Below are 19074 nucleotides of genomic sequence, written 5' to 3' on the forward strand. Positions count from 1 at the left end.
CTCCGCCTCCCGGGTTCACGCCATTCTCCTGCCTCAGCCTCCCGAGTAGCTGGGACTACAGGCGCCCGCCGCTGCGCCCGGCTAATTTTTTCTATTTTTAGTAGAGACGGGGTTTCACCATGGTCTCGATCTCCTGACCTTGTGATCCACCCGCCTCGGCCTCCCAAAGTGCTGGGATTACAGGCGTGAGCCACCGCGCCCGGCCTAGCCAATTAAGTTTATATACGATGTTTGCTTTTTTACCTAATAGAATCTCAGGCAATAAAACAATGAAACCAAACCCTTTATTTATTAATAGTCCCAAGATTCTGCCTATACCTTAATCTAACTTTTTAATTTAGTTTCACTTTGCTTATTGATTCTCACAAGGACACTTCAGATATTTATTTTGGTGGCAGTAAGAATATTTCATTTTCTTCCATATTTAATAAATTACCACCACTACCATAGAATATTGTCAATTCTAGCCTGTGAGGTGGAGGTTGCAGTCAGCTGAGATTGTGTCACTACATTCCGGCCTGGTGATAGAGCGAGACTCTGTCTCAGAAAAAAAAAAAAAAAAAGAAGAAGAAGATGGTCAATTCTAGTAGAAGAGTGAATTACATAACCAAAAACTCTAAATAATATTAAAAAATGTGAAGAATAGCCTCAGGTAGGAGTAGTGCTTCCAAAAAAGCAATTTGCTACAATGAATTCAGCCAATACTTAAAAACATGGTGATTAGGCCAACAGTCAGACACGGGATCCAAATAGTTTCCTTGAAAAGGAGCACCTACTCTTATTAAGAGAGCTCCTTAGAGACGGCCTATTAAAGAGAAGTATTCCACATTCACTTGGCTGAGTGACCAAAATTGATAGCTAATCTTCAACATGTATGAAGGCCCATGAGGAACCAGGAGTTGATTTTATTGTAAAGTTGCAGGAAGTCTGTGGGATGAAAATATTCACAAGCATTATGGTTAGAAGCAAAGTTACTTATGGCAGCACTTCCTTCTGTTCCTAGGTCTTCCATAGTCAGTATTTTATTTAGCAACATAACAGATGATAAGGAGCATGGTCTTTGAAGTCAGACTACCTGGATCTACTCTTGAAACCAACACAAGCTGTGTGACTGTGGACAATTTAAGCTCTCTGTGCCTCAATTTCTTCATCTATAAAATGAGAATAATAGCACCTACTTCTTGATTTGTTAGGAGGAACATATTATTTACTATTTTTAAAGCATCTGAATGACATCTGGCACACAGAAAACATTGTATGTAATTGAATCAATTTTTGTGTAAAGAATCTCCATTTTAAAAATTCACAATTCCAAACAATATTTGAAGAAGAAGCCTAAAAGCCACATTACTTCACATGTTTTCATATTCATTTAACAAGCCATGCACGGTTCATTGTTGTCTTTGTTGCTACTTTAAAAGCTAATAATAAAATGTGAACTTCTGGAAGTAGTAAAGGACTAGAAATTAGTGAAAGTTTTTCTCTGAATCTGCTTTTGGACCATAATTATACCTTAAAACACTTCTTTCAAGCCAAGATTTTAACTTGGTAACATAACAAACAAACAAAACCAACAAAAACAGAATTCAGAATAAAGCAATTGTGTTTCAAATTCTAATACTTCCACTCACCACCTAACTGATATGGGGCAAGGAATTTATCTGTTCTTTTGAAGGAAAAATATGCCAAATCCCAAGTGTGTGCTCTTTACAGAGCCTTTCAGAACCCAGGTAGATGGTCATTAAAATCATTGTCTGTAATTTAATGACTAAAGCCAGAAAAATAAGCAAGCAAAAGGAAAAATGAACTTTAATATCTATTGATAGAGGCAGGACACAGACAAATGTCTTGGCAGATAAGAGAGGGTCCTCGGAGAACCTCCAACCTGCCCAGGTCATTGTGCACAGGAGGCCTGTCTAAACATGCCCATGGTCTAAGCATGTCCCTTAACACATACTCAGTAAGGGAAATAAATCATTGTGGAGTGGTTCAGACTAAGGACCCACATGTGCACTGGAAAAATGGGGTGGAGCTACCAGAAAGTCATGCTTTATGCAGGGGAGAATCCTGGCCTCTTCAGCTCATGTGTGGTGGCCTGGTATTTAATTTGTGAGGTGGAAAACTGAATGCAGGACCCCTCTCTTTGTTGAGAGCTTTCTTTTCTCTTAATAAATTCCACCTTCTTTACCCTTCAATGTGTCTGCATGCTTAATTTTTCCTGGTCGTGAGACAAGCACCTGGATTTAGCTGAATTAAGAACCAAAAATGCCTGCATCATTTGGTGGCCTATATGGGGACATGAGGAAGGGTGAGTAAAATGTGAACCCTTCCTTTCACTTTCGTTTCTAGGCCTTCCAGTCCTTAGACTTTTTCTGAAGGCAGAGGAAACTGCATCCCCTGCGTCACTCTTGGATTTGGGAATGTCGGCCTCAGTCCAACACAGTCTTTGCTAAGGCATTTTTCTTCTTTTATTTTCAGGACTGTAATGGCACCTATCTTTTCTTTTACAATACCAAGGGTGTTCCACCCCAACCCCAATGGCTGCCACATGGGAAAGATGCAAAAGTGGTGGCTCCCTGTGCCCCATTCCCTCCCTGCTGGGGCACATGGCTGTGTCTGCTGTATATACACTTGGCGTCCAACAGCCATGCAGGGTGGGACTGAGTCGAAGTTGCTGCCTGGGCCCCAGGGCAATCTTGGGGGCCAGAGGCCCTGTGCAGACAGGTGGCCAGTGTTCCCTGCCACACATCCATACAGTCTTCCTCTCCCCTGGCCAAGGAGTCCAGCTTGGTGGGACGACGATTAAAATGTTCTCTCTGTTTGCATAAGAACAAGAGGTTTCTTCCCCAGGCATTTCCCTGCCCTCTGCTTAAGCTTTTTTTTTTTTTTTCCCTTTCTTTTCTCCACCAGGTCAGGAGTTCATGGATTGGTGTGAAGGTAGTTACAGTTTTTGCTATTACCTAGATTGGCAGGGACCACAATTGATTTTGCACCAACCTAATAACACAGCCCTGTGAGTACAAGGGGCTTCTCAATGCCAGAGGATTTTTCTTGAAAGGTGTTTTATTAGGCCAGGACTCCAATGCACAGGACACCCTTTTCTCTCTCATGTTTGAGAGGACCCAAATTTAGAGCTTCACCTTAGCATCTGGCTTATGATAGGGAGGCAATTCTTTTGTCCCAAACTCAATTCCAAGCTTTGGATTGAAGCCCTAGGAAAGAAAACTGGATCTTAGGGATCCAGAGGCAGACAACAATGGAAGTTAAAAGGCACACAGCACACATGAGCATGACTAATTCTGGTTGATTAAGCCAAGCCTCCCATTTCATGGATAGAGGTCATGCTAGTATCCATGGCGTAAATGAGGTTTCGGGAACTCAAAGGCTACTTATAGCAGAGGGAAAGGCAGTGAGTGCATGGGGAAGTGTGGATAATCCCATGCCCTAGGCCCACCTGTTAACGTGAGTGAAAGCTGCATTGACACCCATGGGTGGCACCCTGTTGTGGTCACCAGGACTTGGGGATATAAGGATGAAAGAAGGAAAGAGGAAGCTTTTTCCTTCTCTCTCTCATGTACCCTGGGCATTCGCTAGGAAAAGAAAGGAACCAGGGACGCCTTGTTCCCCACTTTCTAGATGAGTAGCCATTCATCTTCAGTCTGTGCCGCTTACAGATACATTCTGAGCCCTAGGGCTCTTTTGGAAAAAATGTTTTCTTTTTCCCCGTTGGTCCTCTCTTCACAGATGGTTAATCGTGTCTCCATACTACAGGACTCTCCTCTCAGATGTGTCCTTCAACCTGTTTATTTCTCAAACCTGTTTATTTCTCAAACCTTAAACTAGTTGGCTTAGAGTTGAGCTCAGGGGAGGGGAACCCAGAAGCCTGACATGCCAGCAAAGAGATAAAATATTTTATAACACTCAGACATTTGGCCTCCCTCTCCCTGTGCAAACCAGTAAAAGGAAAGGTAAGGATCACTGTTTATATTATCTGTAAAGTTTTGATTAATCGAAAAGGATTTATGAGGTTGGTCTCAAGCTGTAGCCAATCTGGTGTGCTTTGCATGTCTTTCTATATCATTCTGTCAGAAAGAGGAGTACTTTAGGATGCGATAAGGACCTAGGACCCCATAAGCTCACTGTTCAAGTCAGCCTGGCAAACTGCCCAATACCAAACTATTCAGCAGGTCTCCATCTTGTTTTACATCCTTGGAAGGATGACTCGTAACCATGTGGCAGTATGTTGTTTTTGTCCCTGCCATTTTACAGTGGCAGCCTGGGATCAGTCCTGGCTTAGGGAATGAGTAGTTTCCGATAGATACCTATGGGACTTCTGCCACTTGCTGATTCTCTCCCACTCCATGAACAACTTCTAGCTTTCTTTTGTGAATCTTCCTTTCTCTGAGCTACCCTTAAAGGTTCTAGTTTTTGTAAAAACTGCTTACCACCCCTTTGAAAACACTTCATACACTCGCAGTTAAATCATAACCTTTTGAGGCTTGTTGGTTTCACCTGTGAGGTTACTTTTAGTAAAGTTCAAAAGCCAGAAATATGAGCCATTGGGCTCGGCTAAAGTTGGGTATCCAGGGATTTAAAAGGATTTTCTTAAAGAATGCTCAACTTAATTAAAAGTGGATATCCAAGCTATAGGGATATTTAAAAGGCCTTTATGTCTTTCTCTTCATGGATCTTGTTTTTCTGAGAAAGTTTTTTTCCCCATCAACTGAACTTTTTTTCTCCATTTTGTCTTGTCACTCTTAATGAACTCATGAGACACCCTAAGATAATTTCTGATGAACTGAAACTACTTGGGAAAAACAGAAAAGATATAACGTATTCCATTTTTGGAGAAACCTCTGTTTTCCTCATGGAACCCCAGTAATTAGAGGTAGATAATCCCTTTCAAAATCTGTTTTTGTCTTCCACTTATATCTGCTTATTAGGTACTGTTACCTCTGTTTTTTAAAGGGCTCCACCCTCAGGCCAATTATACAATTAGGAGATTGGCAAATGAAAAATCTTAAAACTACTGTATCTTCTTTGTCTATATAATTATATATGTGATTTTTATATAAAAGCATTCTAATTAATTGGCCTAAAGAAAAATAAGCACTAGATCAAATATTTTTTCGAGGAAAATAAAAGCTGTTATAGCTTTTGGTTCATGTAGTTTTAATCTTTCAGAAATAAAAAGTCTTAAAGATTATTGGTAAAATTCAAATGTCATTAAAATTTAAATAGGTGGTCTAAATAGTGCATGTCAGATACTAAGTTTGATAAATGTTTTAAGGTTGTAAACTGCTTCTTTGGCCTTTGAGGACTGTTCAACTTGCCTGCTTTACAACTTGGTAAGGCCTGAGGACATATAGAATTAACCAAACCCTTGAACAGGCTAGAAGGAATCAAACTTTATTTGTGCCTAGTGCATAATTAAAACAATTTACTGGATTTTACATTAAAGTTAAAAATTGCTAAGAGTTACCATTATAACATGTAATTGAGACCACCACTGAAAATAGGTATACATGCAAGGTGTGCAAGAATAGTAAAATGTATTTTCAGTAAAAGATTATAAGAAGGCATGGAAATGTAAGTAAATTTTTGCCTAGGGTTAAAGGATTGTTTTAAATTTAAAAAATTTAAATAAGCTAAAGCTTTAAACAAGTTGTGGAATTTTTCTAAATTTAATATTGCAAAAGAAATTCTGTGTATGAACATAGACTAAATTCAAAGGATATTATACTTTTTTTTTTCTGTAAACTGAACAACAAAATAAAAGCACAACAAGGTTTTCTTAAAGCACTAATCTGTTCTTTAGCAAAATTTGTAATGGGTTATAAAAGGTTTTTAAGAATCTTACCTTATGGTCAAACTGGTTTAGAATGTATAGAATTGTCTATAAGGTTTCATTAGAAAATTTGTGTTAATAGTAAACTAATGTAAGGGTAAAATTTGGCTCTCTCCCCCTTGTTCAAGATTTTTATGTAATAGTAAAGAATAAAGAATGATTTTCATATGCCTTGTAAATAGACTGTCAAGGAAAAGAAAGAGAAGACAGGAGACAAATTGTTTGAAAAGTTAAGTCCTTCCTCTTAATGAGTAAAGGCTTTCCCTGTTTTAAAATTTTTGAGTCATCATTTTAACAAAATAACTAACTGGGATTGTATTTCAAATTATCAATGTTTTAAACCTCTAACATTTAACAGCCTTCCCCAAATCAAATTTCAGCTTCAAGATTGTCTTTCCTGACCCCTAGCTTTTGGATGCTACAGAGGGTCCCTAGAGCATCCAGAAGAAGAGAGGTAAACAGAATAATTTAATATGGTTAGGTACATAGGATTGCCAAAATTATGTTTAATTTTCTTTGGGTTATATTTTAGTGAATAATGCTAACATATGTCCCAAAATTGTATGGGATTTCTAAAATTCTAATGTTTGAGCATATGCTATCAATCACAATTAAGGTTATTTTATTAAGTTATTGTAAACCACAGAGATAACCACATTTTGTCAATCACATTTCTGACTGTAACTACCCAGGTCATTTTGTTATTCACAATTGTCTTCTTTTGATCCTCTTCAAAAGATGGTTTATAATCAGCTATAAAACTTTGATGGGTGTTCTCAAATACGAGTTTCTGATAACGTTGGAGACTGTAACATTGGACTAAAAGGAAAATGTACAGGACTCATGAAGAGCTGAAACATTCATGGATATTAAGCAGAACAAGAGTTAATTGAATGGACTGAACTAATAGAAATCTGAAGTAATCACCGGGCGTGGTGGCTCAAGCCTGTAATCCCAGCACTTTGGGAGGCCGAGACTGGCGGATCACGAGGTCAGGAGATCAAGACCATCCTGGCTAACCTGGTGAAACCCCGTCTCTACTAAAAAAAAAAATACAAAAAACTAGCCGGGCGAGGTGGTGGGCACCTGTAGTCCCAGCTACTCAGGAGGCTGAGGCAGGAGAATGGCCTAAACTCAGGAGGTGGAGCTTTCAGTGAGCTGAGATCCAGCCACTGCACTCCAACCTAGGTGACAGAGCGAGACTCCATCTCAAAAAAAAAATAAATAAATAAAAATAAAATATAGAAAACTGAAGTAATCTTTTTAAAAACTTTTTGCTTGAAACATTGCTGATCCTTGTTTTGTTATTCAGAGTCAAGAAAACTTTTATTTTCAGCTATTTACAGTCTTTAATAATTGAGTAAGGTATACTCATGTGAACAAAATTTGGAACATACTTCTTTCTCTTTGCCTAGTTCCTCTAGAATTTGGAAACTATCTGTGAGTGTTCTTATGGCAATATGGTTATTTACATCAATGCAATAAGAATTCATTTTCTTTGGCAACAGTACACAATTGGAGAAACTGGTTATTTTACTAAGATTTTGACTGGAGAGGTGTGCTTCCCTTTAAGGAATCACGCTCAACTTGCAGAGCCAATAGAAGCCCCTTGGGAAAACTGGCTTCATACCTTGTCTACACAGTCCTCATCCTGGTTTCCTAATCTGTGATGAGTAAAGAATGTCACTTTCTAATGGGCCCACGAACTCTATATTCTAGGGACGTCAAGAAGAGAGGAATTCACCCAATTCTTAGGTATTGAGGGTACTAACCCATGACTGGGCTTGACTTTATAAGTCCTATCTGAGATTCCTTATGGAGCAGAATTCCATCGAAAGCAATTTTAAAAGTCTATGTAAAAATAATTATTCTTGCTGCATTTTATGCAAACTGTCAGGCCAAGTATAAGACTGAAGTCTATTTTGCAAACAGCTCAGTCCTATCATGATTTGTTTTTAACAAAAATGAGGACTGGGGAGAAAAAAATTATGTTTCAAAACTTATCACACATTTGTCATCAAATTCTAGTCTCATTAGTTGTTTTTAATTTTTTTTTTTTTTTTTTTTTGGCCTATATTTTAGATTAACCCTCTTATTCCTATGAACCAACTGGCAATTTCTGGCTACGACTCAGAAGAAACAAAAGGCATAGGTAATGTAATAATCTGGATCAATATTTTAATTCTGAAAAATTATCCTGCAAATCCCGACAGATGATAGGAGTAAATAGGGTGCTCATAATCCAGAGGTTCCTCTGGGAAAATAAGAGGAAAGGAGCTAACCAAAGCCAAGCCCCATGCAACCAAATCTTGCAGGCATAATTATAGCCACCAGTTATCTGGGCATGCTGGCAGCCTTAGGATTTTTGAGCTGCCCTTACCCATCCCTCTTTGTTTGGTTTTAATATATGTCTTCTAATAACCCTGCTTGTTTCTTCTCACCTTCAGGCCATCAAACTCCAAGCAGTCATAAAACCAGAGTCTCGAATGATGACCTCTTTTTACAGAGAACCTTAAATAGGTTTTTGAGAGAGTTATGACTGCCATATTTCCAAAACAGCACCCCCTAACAGCAGGAAGTAGTTAAGATCAGTCTTCGTCCCTATTCTAACTGCAGTACCTCTAGTGTACTACTTTTGAGGGGAGAATAATAGAGGTAGGAGGCAGAAAAATGCCTAGGCAGATAAAGGAGGGTCCGCAGAGAACCTGTGACCCACCCAGGCCATTGTGCACAGGGGGGCTTGCCTAAGCATGGTCACAGAGAAAAATTCTGTCCCTTGATATATGCTCAGTAGGGAAATGAATCAATGTGTAGTGGCTCAGACTAAGGGCCCACATGTGCACTGGAATGATGGGGCAAAGCCACCAGAAATTCATGCTTTATGCAGGGGAGGAGCCTGACCTCTTCATCTCATGTGTGGTGGCCTGGTATTCAATTTGTGAGGTGAAAACCTGTGTGTAGGACCCTCTCTTTTCTGAGCGCTTTCCTTTCATTTAATAAATTCTGCCCTCCTCAGCCTTCAATGTGTCTGCATGCTTAATTTTTCCTGGTTGTGAGACAAGAACCTGGATTTAGCTGAACTAAGGAGTAAAAATTCCTGAATCATTGGCATTTCTCCTAATAAGCAATACATTTCTTCTTGACTCTTCTTTTTTCAGCACTCAGGAAGACTTTCTGAAATTTCTTAAGTGTAGTTCTCTCTGGCTCAGCAAGCAAAATACTGTTTTATTTTCTGACAGCTCTGTCTTAATTCCCTCCATATAAAGTTGTATATGAAATCAATCATTCAGGCTGGGCATGCTGGATCATACCTGGCACTTTGGGAGGCTGAAGCAGGCAGATCACCTGAGGTCAGGGGTTCAAGACCAGCCTGGCCAACATGGCAAAACCCCGTCTCTACTAAAGTAAAAAAATTAGCCAGGCATGGCGGCATGTGCCTATTGTCCCAGCTACTAGCGAGGCTGAGACAGGAGAATGACTTGAACCTTGGAGGCAGAGACTCCATATATAAAAAAAAAGGAATCAATCATTCAGAGTTGTCTCAATGTAATAAAAATTGATGTAAAGCAGCTAGCATGCACTTGGGCACATAATATATAAAATAAATAAAAGGAGTAGGTAAAGGGAAGCACTGTCCTAAGCTTAGATACATTTTTAAGTTATCTTAATTTGCCTTTTTTTTTTCCTTTTTTTGAGACAAAGTCTTGCTCTTCTTCCCCACGCTGGAGTGCAATGGCATGATCTTGGCTCACTGCAACTTCCGCCTCCTGGGTTCAAGCGATTCTTCTGCCTCAGCCTCCCGAATAACTGGGATCATAGGTGCCCACCACCACGCCAGCTAATTTTTGTATTTTTAGTAGAGATAGGGTTTCACCATGTTGGCCAGGCTGTTCATGAACTCCTAACCTCAGGTGATCCATCTGCTTTGGCCTCCCAAAATATTGGGATTACAGGTGTGAGCCACCATGCCCAGCCAATTTGCATTTTTATTGGTACAGAAAACTGTAAACTTCATTGCATCTTTCTGAATAAAAACTTCAGGTTTTGTGTGTCTCAAATACTTTGCTATAACATTTCTGTGTCAGGTAACAGAGACAAATAACAACTTTTATAAGGCAATAATTCTAAAAAATAAATCTTCCTTTGAAAAATAAAAGCCTACTACAGATATAAGAATGAAGTAAAAGTTTCCTCAATTCTTAAATTATTTCTACAAGATGACATCACATTTTTTATTGCTGAAGTGTTATTGACAATGTAAATTTCTTTCTCAAACTTCTTCACTGTGTTCTTTGGAGCAAAATTAATTTATCTCACATTTTCTGGCAATAGATAGGGCTTACAATGTGAGAAAACACAAACCTCTTCTTTTTTTTTTTTTTTCTGAGACAGGGTCTCTCTCTGTTGCCCAGATTGGAGTACACTGGCCCAGTCATAGCTCACTGCAGCCTCGATCTCCCACACTCAAGCAATCCTTCCACCCCAGCCTCGCAAGTATCTGGGACCACAGGATTGTGCCATCATACCTGGCTAATGGTTTTTTTTAAATTTTCTAACTCAGAGTTTTCAATTCACTGAGAAATGTTTCTTCAATGAGTTTCCTGGTTAACCCATCCCTTTTCTTCTCTTGTAAGTAAAGTCTTTTCAAATATCTCCTAAAATTCTATGTTGTCCATATTATTAGACATTTCTGATAAATGGATGATATCCTCATCTGTACATTTTCCTTAGATCATGACTTACAAGAAAATTTCCAAATTTAGGCATCAGAGTTTCTACGGCTGTCATGTAACATCATTAGAATTGCTTTTGTAAGACTGTGACCTTTAAATAGAATGAGATCATTTATATGCATATCAATGAAGCCATTAATGATGAAAATTGGGTCAGACTTAACTGAATGACTACTTAAAAATTGAATTACTGTAGGCTCAAACACATCCACGCACATCCGCGCGCGCGCACACACACACACACACACACACACAAATGTTCAAAATTTTAAAAACTGCTTTTTCATTTTTTTTTTTTTTCCTTAAGGAACAGCCACAGACTATTTAGGGAGATAACAGAGAATTTGTAAAGAATACTGACTGAGGGAGCTGCTCAGATGTCGCTGCCAAATTGGCACAGATTCAAGGCACATTTCTATATGCCTTTCATTATTATTTCTGACCATCTGGATCCTTTGTTTTTAAATCCTTGTTAATACTAAAGAGAAGACACTAGTATTCATCCAAGCAGATTCAAAGTGAATAAAAATAAATGTCATCACTCTATCCTTAATTTCTTTTCGTAGTTTTGGGTTGTGGATTTTCTCATATTCAAAAAGTGTTCTTTGAGCACCCACTCAGCACCAGGCTCTGTTCTAGGTGTTTGGGTAAAGATGTTACTAGAACACACAAAATTCCTTCCATGAAGGAGCTTAGCTTCTAATGAAAGGAATAAGAAAATAGCAACATTAATGTGCTCAATCTACAATGCCTAATGGTATTCAGTGCTATAGAAAAAAAATAAAGAAGAAAAAGATTTCTTGGGGGAATGTGCTTGCAGTTTTTTAAATCCAATTATCAAGAAATGAGAAGCTACTCTTTCAGTAAAGGTTTAAAGGTGATGAGGCACATATTTGCACATATTTGGAAAAAGCACATTTCAGGCAGAGAAGACAGCTAGTACAATGGCCCTGAGTTATAAGGATGCTCCTGTTCCAGAGAAATTTCCACTGGAGCCAGTGAGGAGGAGCAGGAAACTGGAGCAGGAGTGAGGGAGGACTAGAGTAATAGAATACAAGGTCAAAGACTCAAGCTGTGGTGATGTGTGGACCGGGCAGAGCACACAGGATATTAGATCATCAAAAGAGAGTTATAGCTTTAACGTGGAGTAAGTTTTTAGTAGGAAATTCCATGATCTGACTCATATTTTAACAGAACCATGTGACCATAATAACACTTATTAGTATCAGACAAAAGATAGCCTATGGGCAGTTTTTATGTTTTTCTAACTTGTATTCACCACAAATTAATAAATGATCCCTAAAACACAAAAATGAATCATTCGACTATTATAGTTAAAGTAACTGTTTGAAACCACAAAGAAATCACTTTATCTATCAACAAATGTTAACTGAGTACCTATATGTGTAAAATACTATGCACTTACTGAGCAAAGAACTCTGATGAAATTAAATAGATAATAATTTAAATTAATCAGTTTTTTTTTACAGTTTCCATTTCTGTTTTGCATTCTAATTTATATCATTAACTAATTATATTAAATTTTAAAAATTGATATGAAGGTCACTGAGTGAAAGTATATTGATTAAATATGCAGCATGGCTATCTTACTGAGATTTCAAAATATAATTTTTATATTAAAATTCATTTAGAAAAATTTATATTTTAAATATTGCATTTCTTATGCTTATCTTGCACTGCAATTGACTATTCATTATTTCAAATTTCAGTTCCTTGATAGTCCCCTAAATCTGTCATATAGATAGTTCCTTTGAAGAGAAAGAGTGAAAAGTGTGAAAACCTTGAATTTTAATTTTTAAATTAGTTTTGGCAAATGAAAACTATTTTAGCACTTCAGAGGCACATATTCCACTAACTCTAGCTTTACCTAAGACTACAATTATGAAGACTCAGTAGAAAGACAATTAAAAACTTCTCATTCCTGAAGGGCTATATGATCCAACACGATTTTGCATCACACAGTCTTTTACATTATAAGTCCTCATTATGTAACACTATCCACATGTTACTGTGTTTTAGGAACTGTACTAAGTATGTTATATGTGTGTTATCATTTAATCATCACAATACCTATGGACAAAGAAACTGAGGCTCAGAAAATTTCCTTGAATTGCCCAACACCAAAAGCTTCTAATTGACACTGAAGACATAAATATTTCTAACTTCAATGTGCATTACGTTATACTTAAGGTATAATTTTCTAAACAGATTTTGCAATAATAACACATGGTACAAGGTAATTTCCCACTGGTTTATCAGTATTAGATGCATTTTCTGCTGTGTCAAATTGGTCTGCCATTTCAGACAAAAAAAAAGATATACACAAATAAGGTATAACAATTAAAATTAATGGTATGATTATTCAATTTCCCACTCTTGAAAACCCTGTGTTGACTGTGACTGTTTTTGTACCCTTTGGTGTTCAAAGTATAACCTATTACTTTGGGCCATATATCTGAAATGTATTCAAATCTGCCTACCCCCCATCTCCATTGTGATACCCATTGTCATCTAATGTTCTTACTTGATTGGACTGCCTCCGTAACTCATATCTAGTCTTCTCTTCTACCCAAGTCCATGGTCCACATTGCTACTGGAGGTATTTTTCTAAATGGAAAAATTAACTTGTTCACCTAAAAATATGATTTATGATTTCTTTCACCTTTAAAAATTAAACTTTATAGACATTCTAAGCATTTTTACCAAAATGTCTAGATTTATATTCCTTTAGTACCTTGCAATGCTCTTTTGCTTGAAAAAGCTTTTTTTTTTTTTTTTTGAGATGGAGTTTCACTCTGTTGCCCAGGTTGGAGTGCAATGGCACGATCTCGGCTCACTGCAACCTCCACCTTCTGGGTTCAAGTGATTCTTCTGCCTCAGATTCCCAAAGTATCTAAGACTACAGGCGCCTGCCCCCTCACCCAGCTAATATTTGCATTTTTAGTTGAGACAGTGTTTCACCATGTTGGCCAGGCTGGCAGGGTGGTCTCAAACTCCTGACTCCCAAGTGATCGGCCCGTGTTGGCCTCGCAAAGTGCTGGGATTACAGGTGTAAGCCACCATAGCTGGCCAAAAAAGCTATTTCTAATGATGAAAAAGCACAAGTAAAAACAACAGATAAACCCTAAAAATAAAATTTAGATGTGACAGAGTAATGTTGGTTTTAACTTTTTAACTTATATTTGGAAAAGTACAAAAAGATCAGCTAGAAACCCCAACATTAATTTTTAAATTCTATACCAATTGTTTAATAAATGTTATTAAAGAAGTGAAAGAACAAACATTCTACAATGTGAATTTAAATACCCCTTTTCAATGTTGGCATTTATTATTAAACTAAGAAGAGTTATTTGTTTATTTCCCAAATGCATTTATGCTTGATTTCAAACTTCTTTGTAAAGAAAGAAATTGGTCACAATTGATATAATTGTATTTTATAATTATAGATAGATTTGATAAGAAGAGGAACATCACTGAAACTGTATTGATGGTAATAGGGAAGAGAAGCAGAAATATTGGTTAACATGCTTCTTCTGTTCCTTGCTAACTAAGTGTCCTAGCACCATGTAGTTGTAGGAAGTGGAGCAATACAAGAGATAATAGCTCTGCTACCAGGACAGCACTCTGGATTGTGGCCAGGTTTGGGAGGGGAAGCAAATTACATGGCATGATCCCCACTCCTACCACATGGTGGAAGGAAATTATTTTTGAGTGCAGAAGACAGCAGAGTTAGAGTTTCTCAATTTAAAATGAGAAAATGAGGTCCTGAGAAAATGAAGGAAACAGAATTTGTTGGTGGTATATCTCCAATATTCTCACTCTCATCTTTGGCATGTGCTCTAGAACTTTTCTGTGAAATCACATTGATCATTAAAGTATGACCACAGCCACTGTCTCTAAACATTAGTGGAACACCTGTTATGTGCAAGACACAGAGCTATTTATTATACATACACTTTAGAATCTAACCCTTTTAACAGTCCAATAAGGCTGATGCTCTCTTCATTTTATAGGTGAACAAACGACAGATAGAAAACTTGTCCAAGGCCCGTTAAGATGAATTCAGGTCAGTCAGACTCCTCAGACCATATTTTCTCTGTTACACTTTCCTTATGCTTTCCATAATGGAAAGGGTTGAATTTGGTTCTAGAAGGATAATTATAGCTTACAGTAAAAAGGTTTTTATATCATTGTTAATAATTATATCATTGTCATTATCCTTGTTAAGGACATTTAAAATATTGCTTTAGGCAGCAGCACTACAAAAGGTAGGTTTTGAATCCCCAGGTTCCTTATTAAGGGGTAAAAGCATATTGTCTGAATGTAAAGGGTATACACATTAAGAGAAACTACATTACAGAGTACCAAGTGCAAAAATAAAGAAAGCCCCTGTGGAGCTATGAAAGCATAACTCAGCCTCAGGCCAAGGAACATCTACTGACAGGAAACATCTACGGAGAAAATCCTACGCTCAGAGAACACTGATAAACAAAGAGCACACATAGAGCAGTAACATGTGCAGGCTTTCATTCTTCTCCCCTTGAATACCCTCAGTTTTGTCAGTTCTTTCTATTCTGTAACTGCAATTGCTTGCCTGCTAAGTCATTGCACATGAAACAAAGACTGGGCAAGGAAAAGGAAGGAAGAAACTCATTCTGCTGACCCCCCAAAAAGCTAGAGCTTATTTTGACATGAGTTTTCAGACAGCCTCTAGAAAAGATGCAGGTTGTGCAAAAAGGTGTGTTTGTTGGGTGCTCAACAAAAGCCATTTAATAGCCAAGTCCTAAAAACGTACATACTTGAATGACAATTCTTGAATGACGTTCTTGAAAACAATCATTTACTCCAAGGGATTGCCTCTTAAGTGTCATCAAGCCTACTTAGTCCATATTTGGGGAAACAAGTTTCCAGAAAAGTCACAGGTGAAATCAGGAAAAGGTCATCCTCTGAAACTGAGGCTAGTAAATGTCGCCACAGTCGATGAGTTGCCATGTTACCAGTGCCTCTTTATAGGATATTGTAAGATGTAGGACCTGTATCTAAGTCCACTAGTATCATTCTGATGTTATAATTGTACCTTACATGTTGGACATGAAATGACTGTGGCTCTTGTCATTAAAACCATCAAACAATTTAAGAATAAGAAGAAGCTAGTACATATCCAAGATTGTCCAAAGGAGACAACATTACAGTTTTAGACAACTCATGCATTTTGGTAGGAAATATTTCTACAGTGGGGAAGACAATAGATATAGCTACTCCAGTGTGATTAAAAATATCCATTTAGAGCACCTGAAAATGTGTTGGAATTCTGTGCACCCAACTGAACTACTGATCTAAAACTTAATTTACAAAACATATTTTCAGGGAGAGTGGTTGAAGTAACAGATTGAATAATCTTCCCCGGAGGGCAAAAATCAACAACTCTTTGGTTATGTTTCCCCCACAGATTCTATCACAGCACTGTAGACAAAACAAAACAAAACAAAGCCTTGTCACTGCATTTTAAAATTTCTCATGGTAAATTAATAAATTAAAACTTTTACTAAATAAAGTATAATAGCACAGCCTGATATATCTTGGCGAAATTAGAAAAATTAATTCCAGGGTCTACAAAACTGAAGACCACACTTGAGACCCTTTTTGTCTATTAAGGTACCAGCTCCTATTAAGGCATCAAATCCTTTGACTGATTAAAAAAAATGTGTCACATTCAACTCAATTATAACCTATGAGTATTACAGGCAATCTCATATACTATAGAAATCGTATTGGTACAGAAGTATAGTTCAGTGATATGGATGAGAAATTCATAGATCATATCAGAATAAAGAAAGAAAAGACAGACTTTAATAGAAAAGAAAATGTCTTACTTGGTTAAGAATGTCTTGTTTCTGTGCATGCAAGGAAAGAAAGAATACATGTGTTAATGTAAGATAATTTATACTCATTATCTCATATCTCTGATTATTTAGCTAAAAGTTCAAGTTTACAGGTTGATTTTAAAACATACCCTAGATCCACAGGTCTCAAAACATAGTTCCAAAACAGTGGCATCAGCATAAGCTGGGAAACTGATAGAAATGCAAATTCTTGAGCCCCACCCCAGAAACACTGAATCTAAAACTGCGTGGGGTAGGGGGGAGGCAGACAGCAATCCCTGTGTTAACAAGCCCCACAGTTGATTCTGAGGTACACTAAAATGTGAGAATCAATGACTAGATCAGTCTTTGTATATAATAAGCAAACTGTTCTGACAGATAAATATAATATGTAACACATATAGTATGATTAAAATATTTCAGAGGATTAATAGAAATATAACCATGTATATAAAGGTATGTTAGATTTTGAATATGTATTTCCCATTCCTAAGGTTTCCTTCTATCAGCATCACACCTAGCATCTCTCTGTACCCTTAAGGATTAAAATATATTTCTATATACATCTGCCACTTTCTTCCCATATCTCAGCTGTGAGTGGAAAAATTTGAAATTGAACTTGAAGTCCAAGACCAAAAGAAAAAAAAAAAAAAACACATGGAATGCTAAATTGTCTTCCCCTCGTACTACCAAATTCTACTGCTCTCAGGAGACTCTTTATATGGCCTGACCATGTTTTACTGTGAATAATCTCACTAAGACTGGATCTCTGCTACAAACTAGCTTGTAATAATGTTCTTAACATTATATTATTTACACAAGAGTAGGTGGAGACTAATAAGACTCTCTCCCCTTGTCAGGCATGAGTCATTAACATGTATGTGTACTGGGAAGTGCCACACTCACTACAAAAGAAATATCTTCCCATGCCTTCCCCTAACCTTTTTCCTTCCTATCTAAGAGGACAGTCCTCTCCCCTATGGCTTGGTCAACGAAGTGAAGAGCACAGGACATTAGCCTTAAACTGGGATTCTAGTCAATTAGGTTTTTGTTGTGGTTACTGTTGTGAGCTAGCTGGTGAGTCTTGGACAAATTATTTCACTTTTCTTAGAATAGTTTCTTTATTTAAAAACTTTATAATTTTATTAATTTGGGAATCTCAAGGCCTTTGAAAGGTTTTTATTCCTACAGAATCTTTAAGGCCATTGTTTAGATTTCTCTTATTCATTTCTTCAAGTAACGATTATCAAATGATCTTTAATAGGAATTAAAAGTAAATGATTCATTCACAAATTATACTTAATATTTTTTCTCTATTAAAATACACTTCAACAGGTCACATCTTTTTTGAGTTAAATTTTTATCCCCAGCACTTTAAAAATTCAGTAATTCAAGGGAATTATAAGCAAAATAGTACATCTACCATTTAAATAGCTTTATGTTGTAGGAGGTTAAGCAATTTAATTTTTGCCAATACATTTTATGTAAATGATACAAGCTATGTTCCTTTTGGAAAACAATGAATTAATTATCATTCCAAATTCAGGCTGGATTACTCAATTGTCCATTTTTTCTTGTATAATTGAGCATCATTAACTAGTCATCAGTGCAAACAACTTTGGGTCAACTTGACAAGCCAATGGAGAGTGATAACTTCACATGTGAACTGACATTAGGAATTCTGTCATATTGTAAGAGTAATTTTTTATAAATTGGATGAGGTCATGTATTGAAGAGAACTTTAAGGTCATAAAGATTTATTTCTCATCATTAGATAGTCCTAATTATTTTCGATTGACTTTTAGAAGATACATACTAGTTTTTAAAATGGTTATATAAACCTTAAAATTTTCTTCTGAAGGAAAAATGTTATCAAAATTAATTAAGATAAGAGAGTGGTTTTGCTCTTAATTTAGAATTGTTCTTGAGTTGTAATGAGATCTTTTTGTTTTTCAACTGTTCATTATTTTAATAACATGTTTCAACAATACATCTGTACATTTATGAAAGGTATAACATGGTTGAAAAGGGTGATATGTGTGTCTAATAATGTGTCTAATAACTACCTTAATAAATAAATGTAGTATATGGTGAATGGTAATTCTCATGAAATATATAATAACAGTAAGACTAAGTCTTGAGAGCCCTATAAATTTAAAAAAAAAAAAAATTTGAAGCAAAAAGGCTGCTTTGCAAACAAGATCACTTAACTGAGTTTGTAGCCAGCAGCTATCATTAGGGAGAAAAACAGGTTTTATTCCTGTATATAGATTAGATAAGCAAATAAGTTTTCAAGTATTGTGGTGAATATAAATATTAATGACAATTTTTTTTTCTTGTAGCAATTCAGTGCTATAATTCATCTTTACTTTTCCCACTCTGCTTTCTTAGGCTTTGAAATTCTCGGTTTTGTAAGTTTAGCTGCTAACTTTATTTTCCCCTTCTCTATGCCATCTAGAAAAATACAATATGAGGGAAATGTAGGTCAAACATCTATTTTTTTTCCAATACAGAAAAATGGTAATGGCTTTAAATAGCCTTTATTTTCTCCATCATTTATGGGCACCAATATTAATTTTATTTTTTAAGA

General features: G+C 36.7%; 1 protein-coding gene across 12 annotated transcripts in view; it reads right to left on the bottom strand.

Annotated features, from left to right (window-relative positions):
- DGKB (diacylglycerol kinase beta) overlaps positions 1–19074 on the bottom strand; it is an 808853-nt gene that overhangs the window by 571851 nt on the left and 217928 nt on the right. For 6 of the 12 annotated variants that reach the window (XM_017956904.3, XM_017956901.3, XM_017956897.3 and 3 more), the window contains exon 4: positions 16476–16496. The exons of the other annotated variants lie outside the window; for them this stretch is intronic. In XM_017956904.3, the coding sequence (XP_017812393.1) occupies positions 16476–16496 (21 nt within the window). The remainder of the gene's footprint in view (positions 1–16475; positions 16497–19074) is intronic. 12 annotated transcript variants of the gene reach the window in all.

Source organism: Papio anubis, chromosome 4, assembly GCF_008728515.1.
Source record: "Papio anubis isolate 15944 chromosome 4, Panubis1.0, whole genome shotgun sequence".
Lineage (NCBI taxonomy): Eukaryota > Metazoa > Chordata > Mammalia > Primates > Cercopithecidae > Papio > Papio anubis.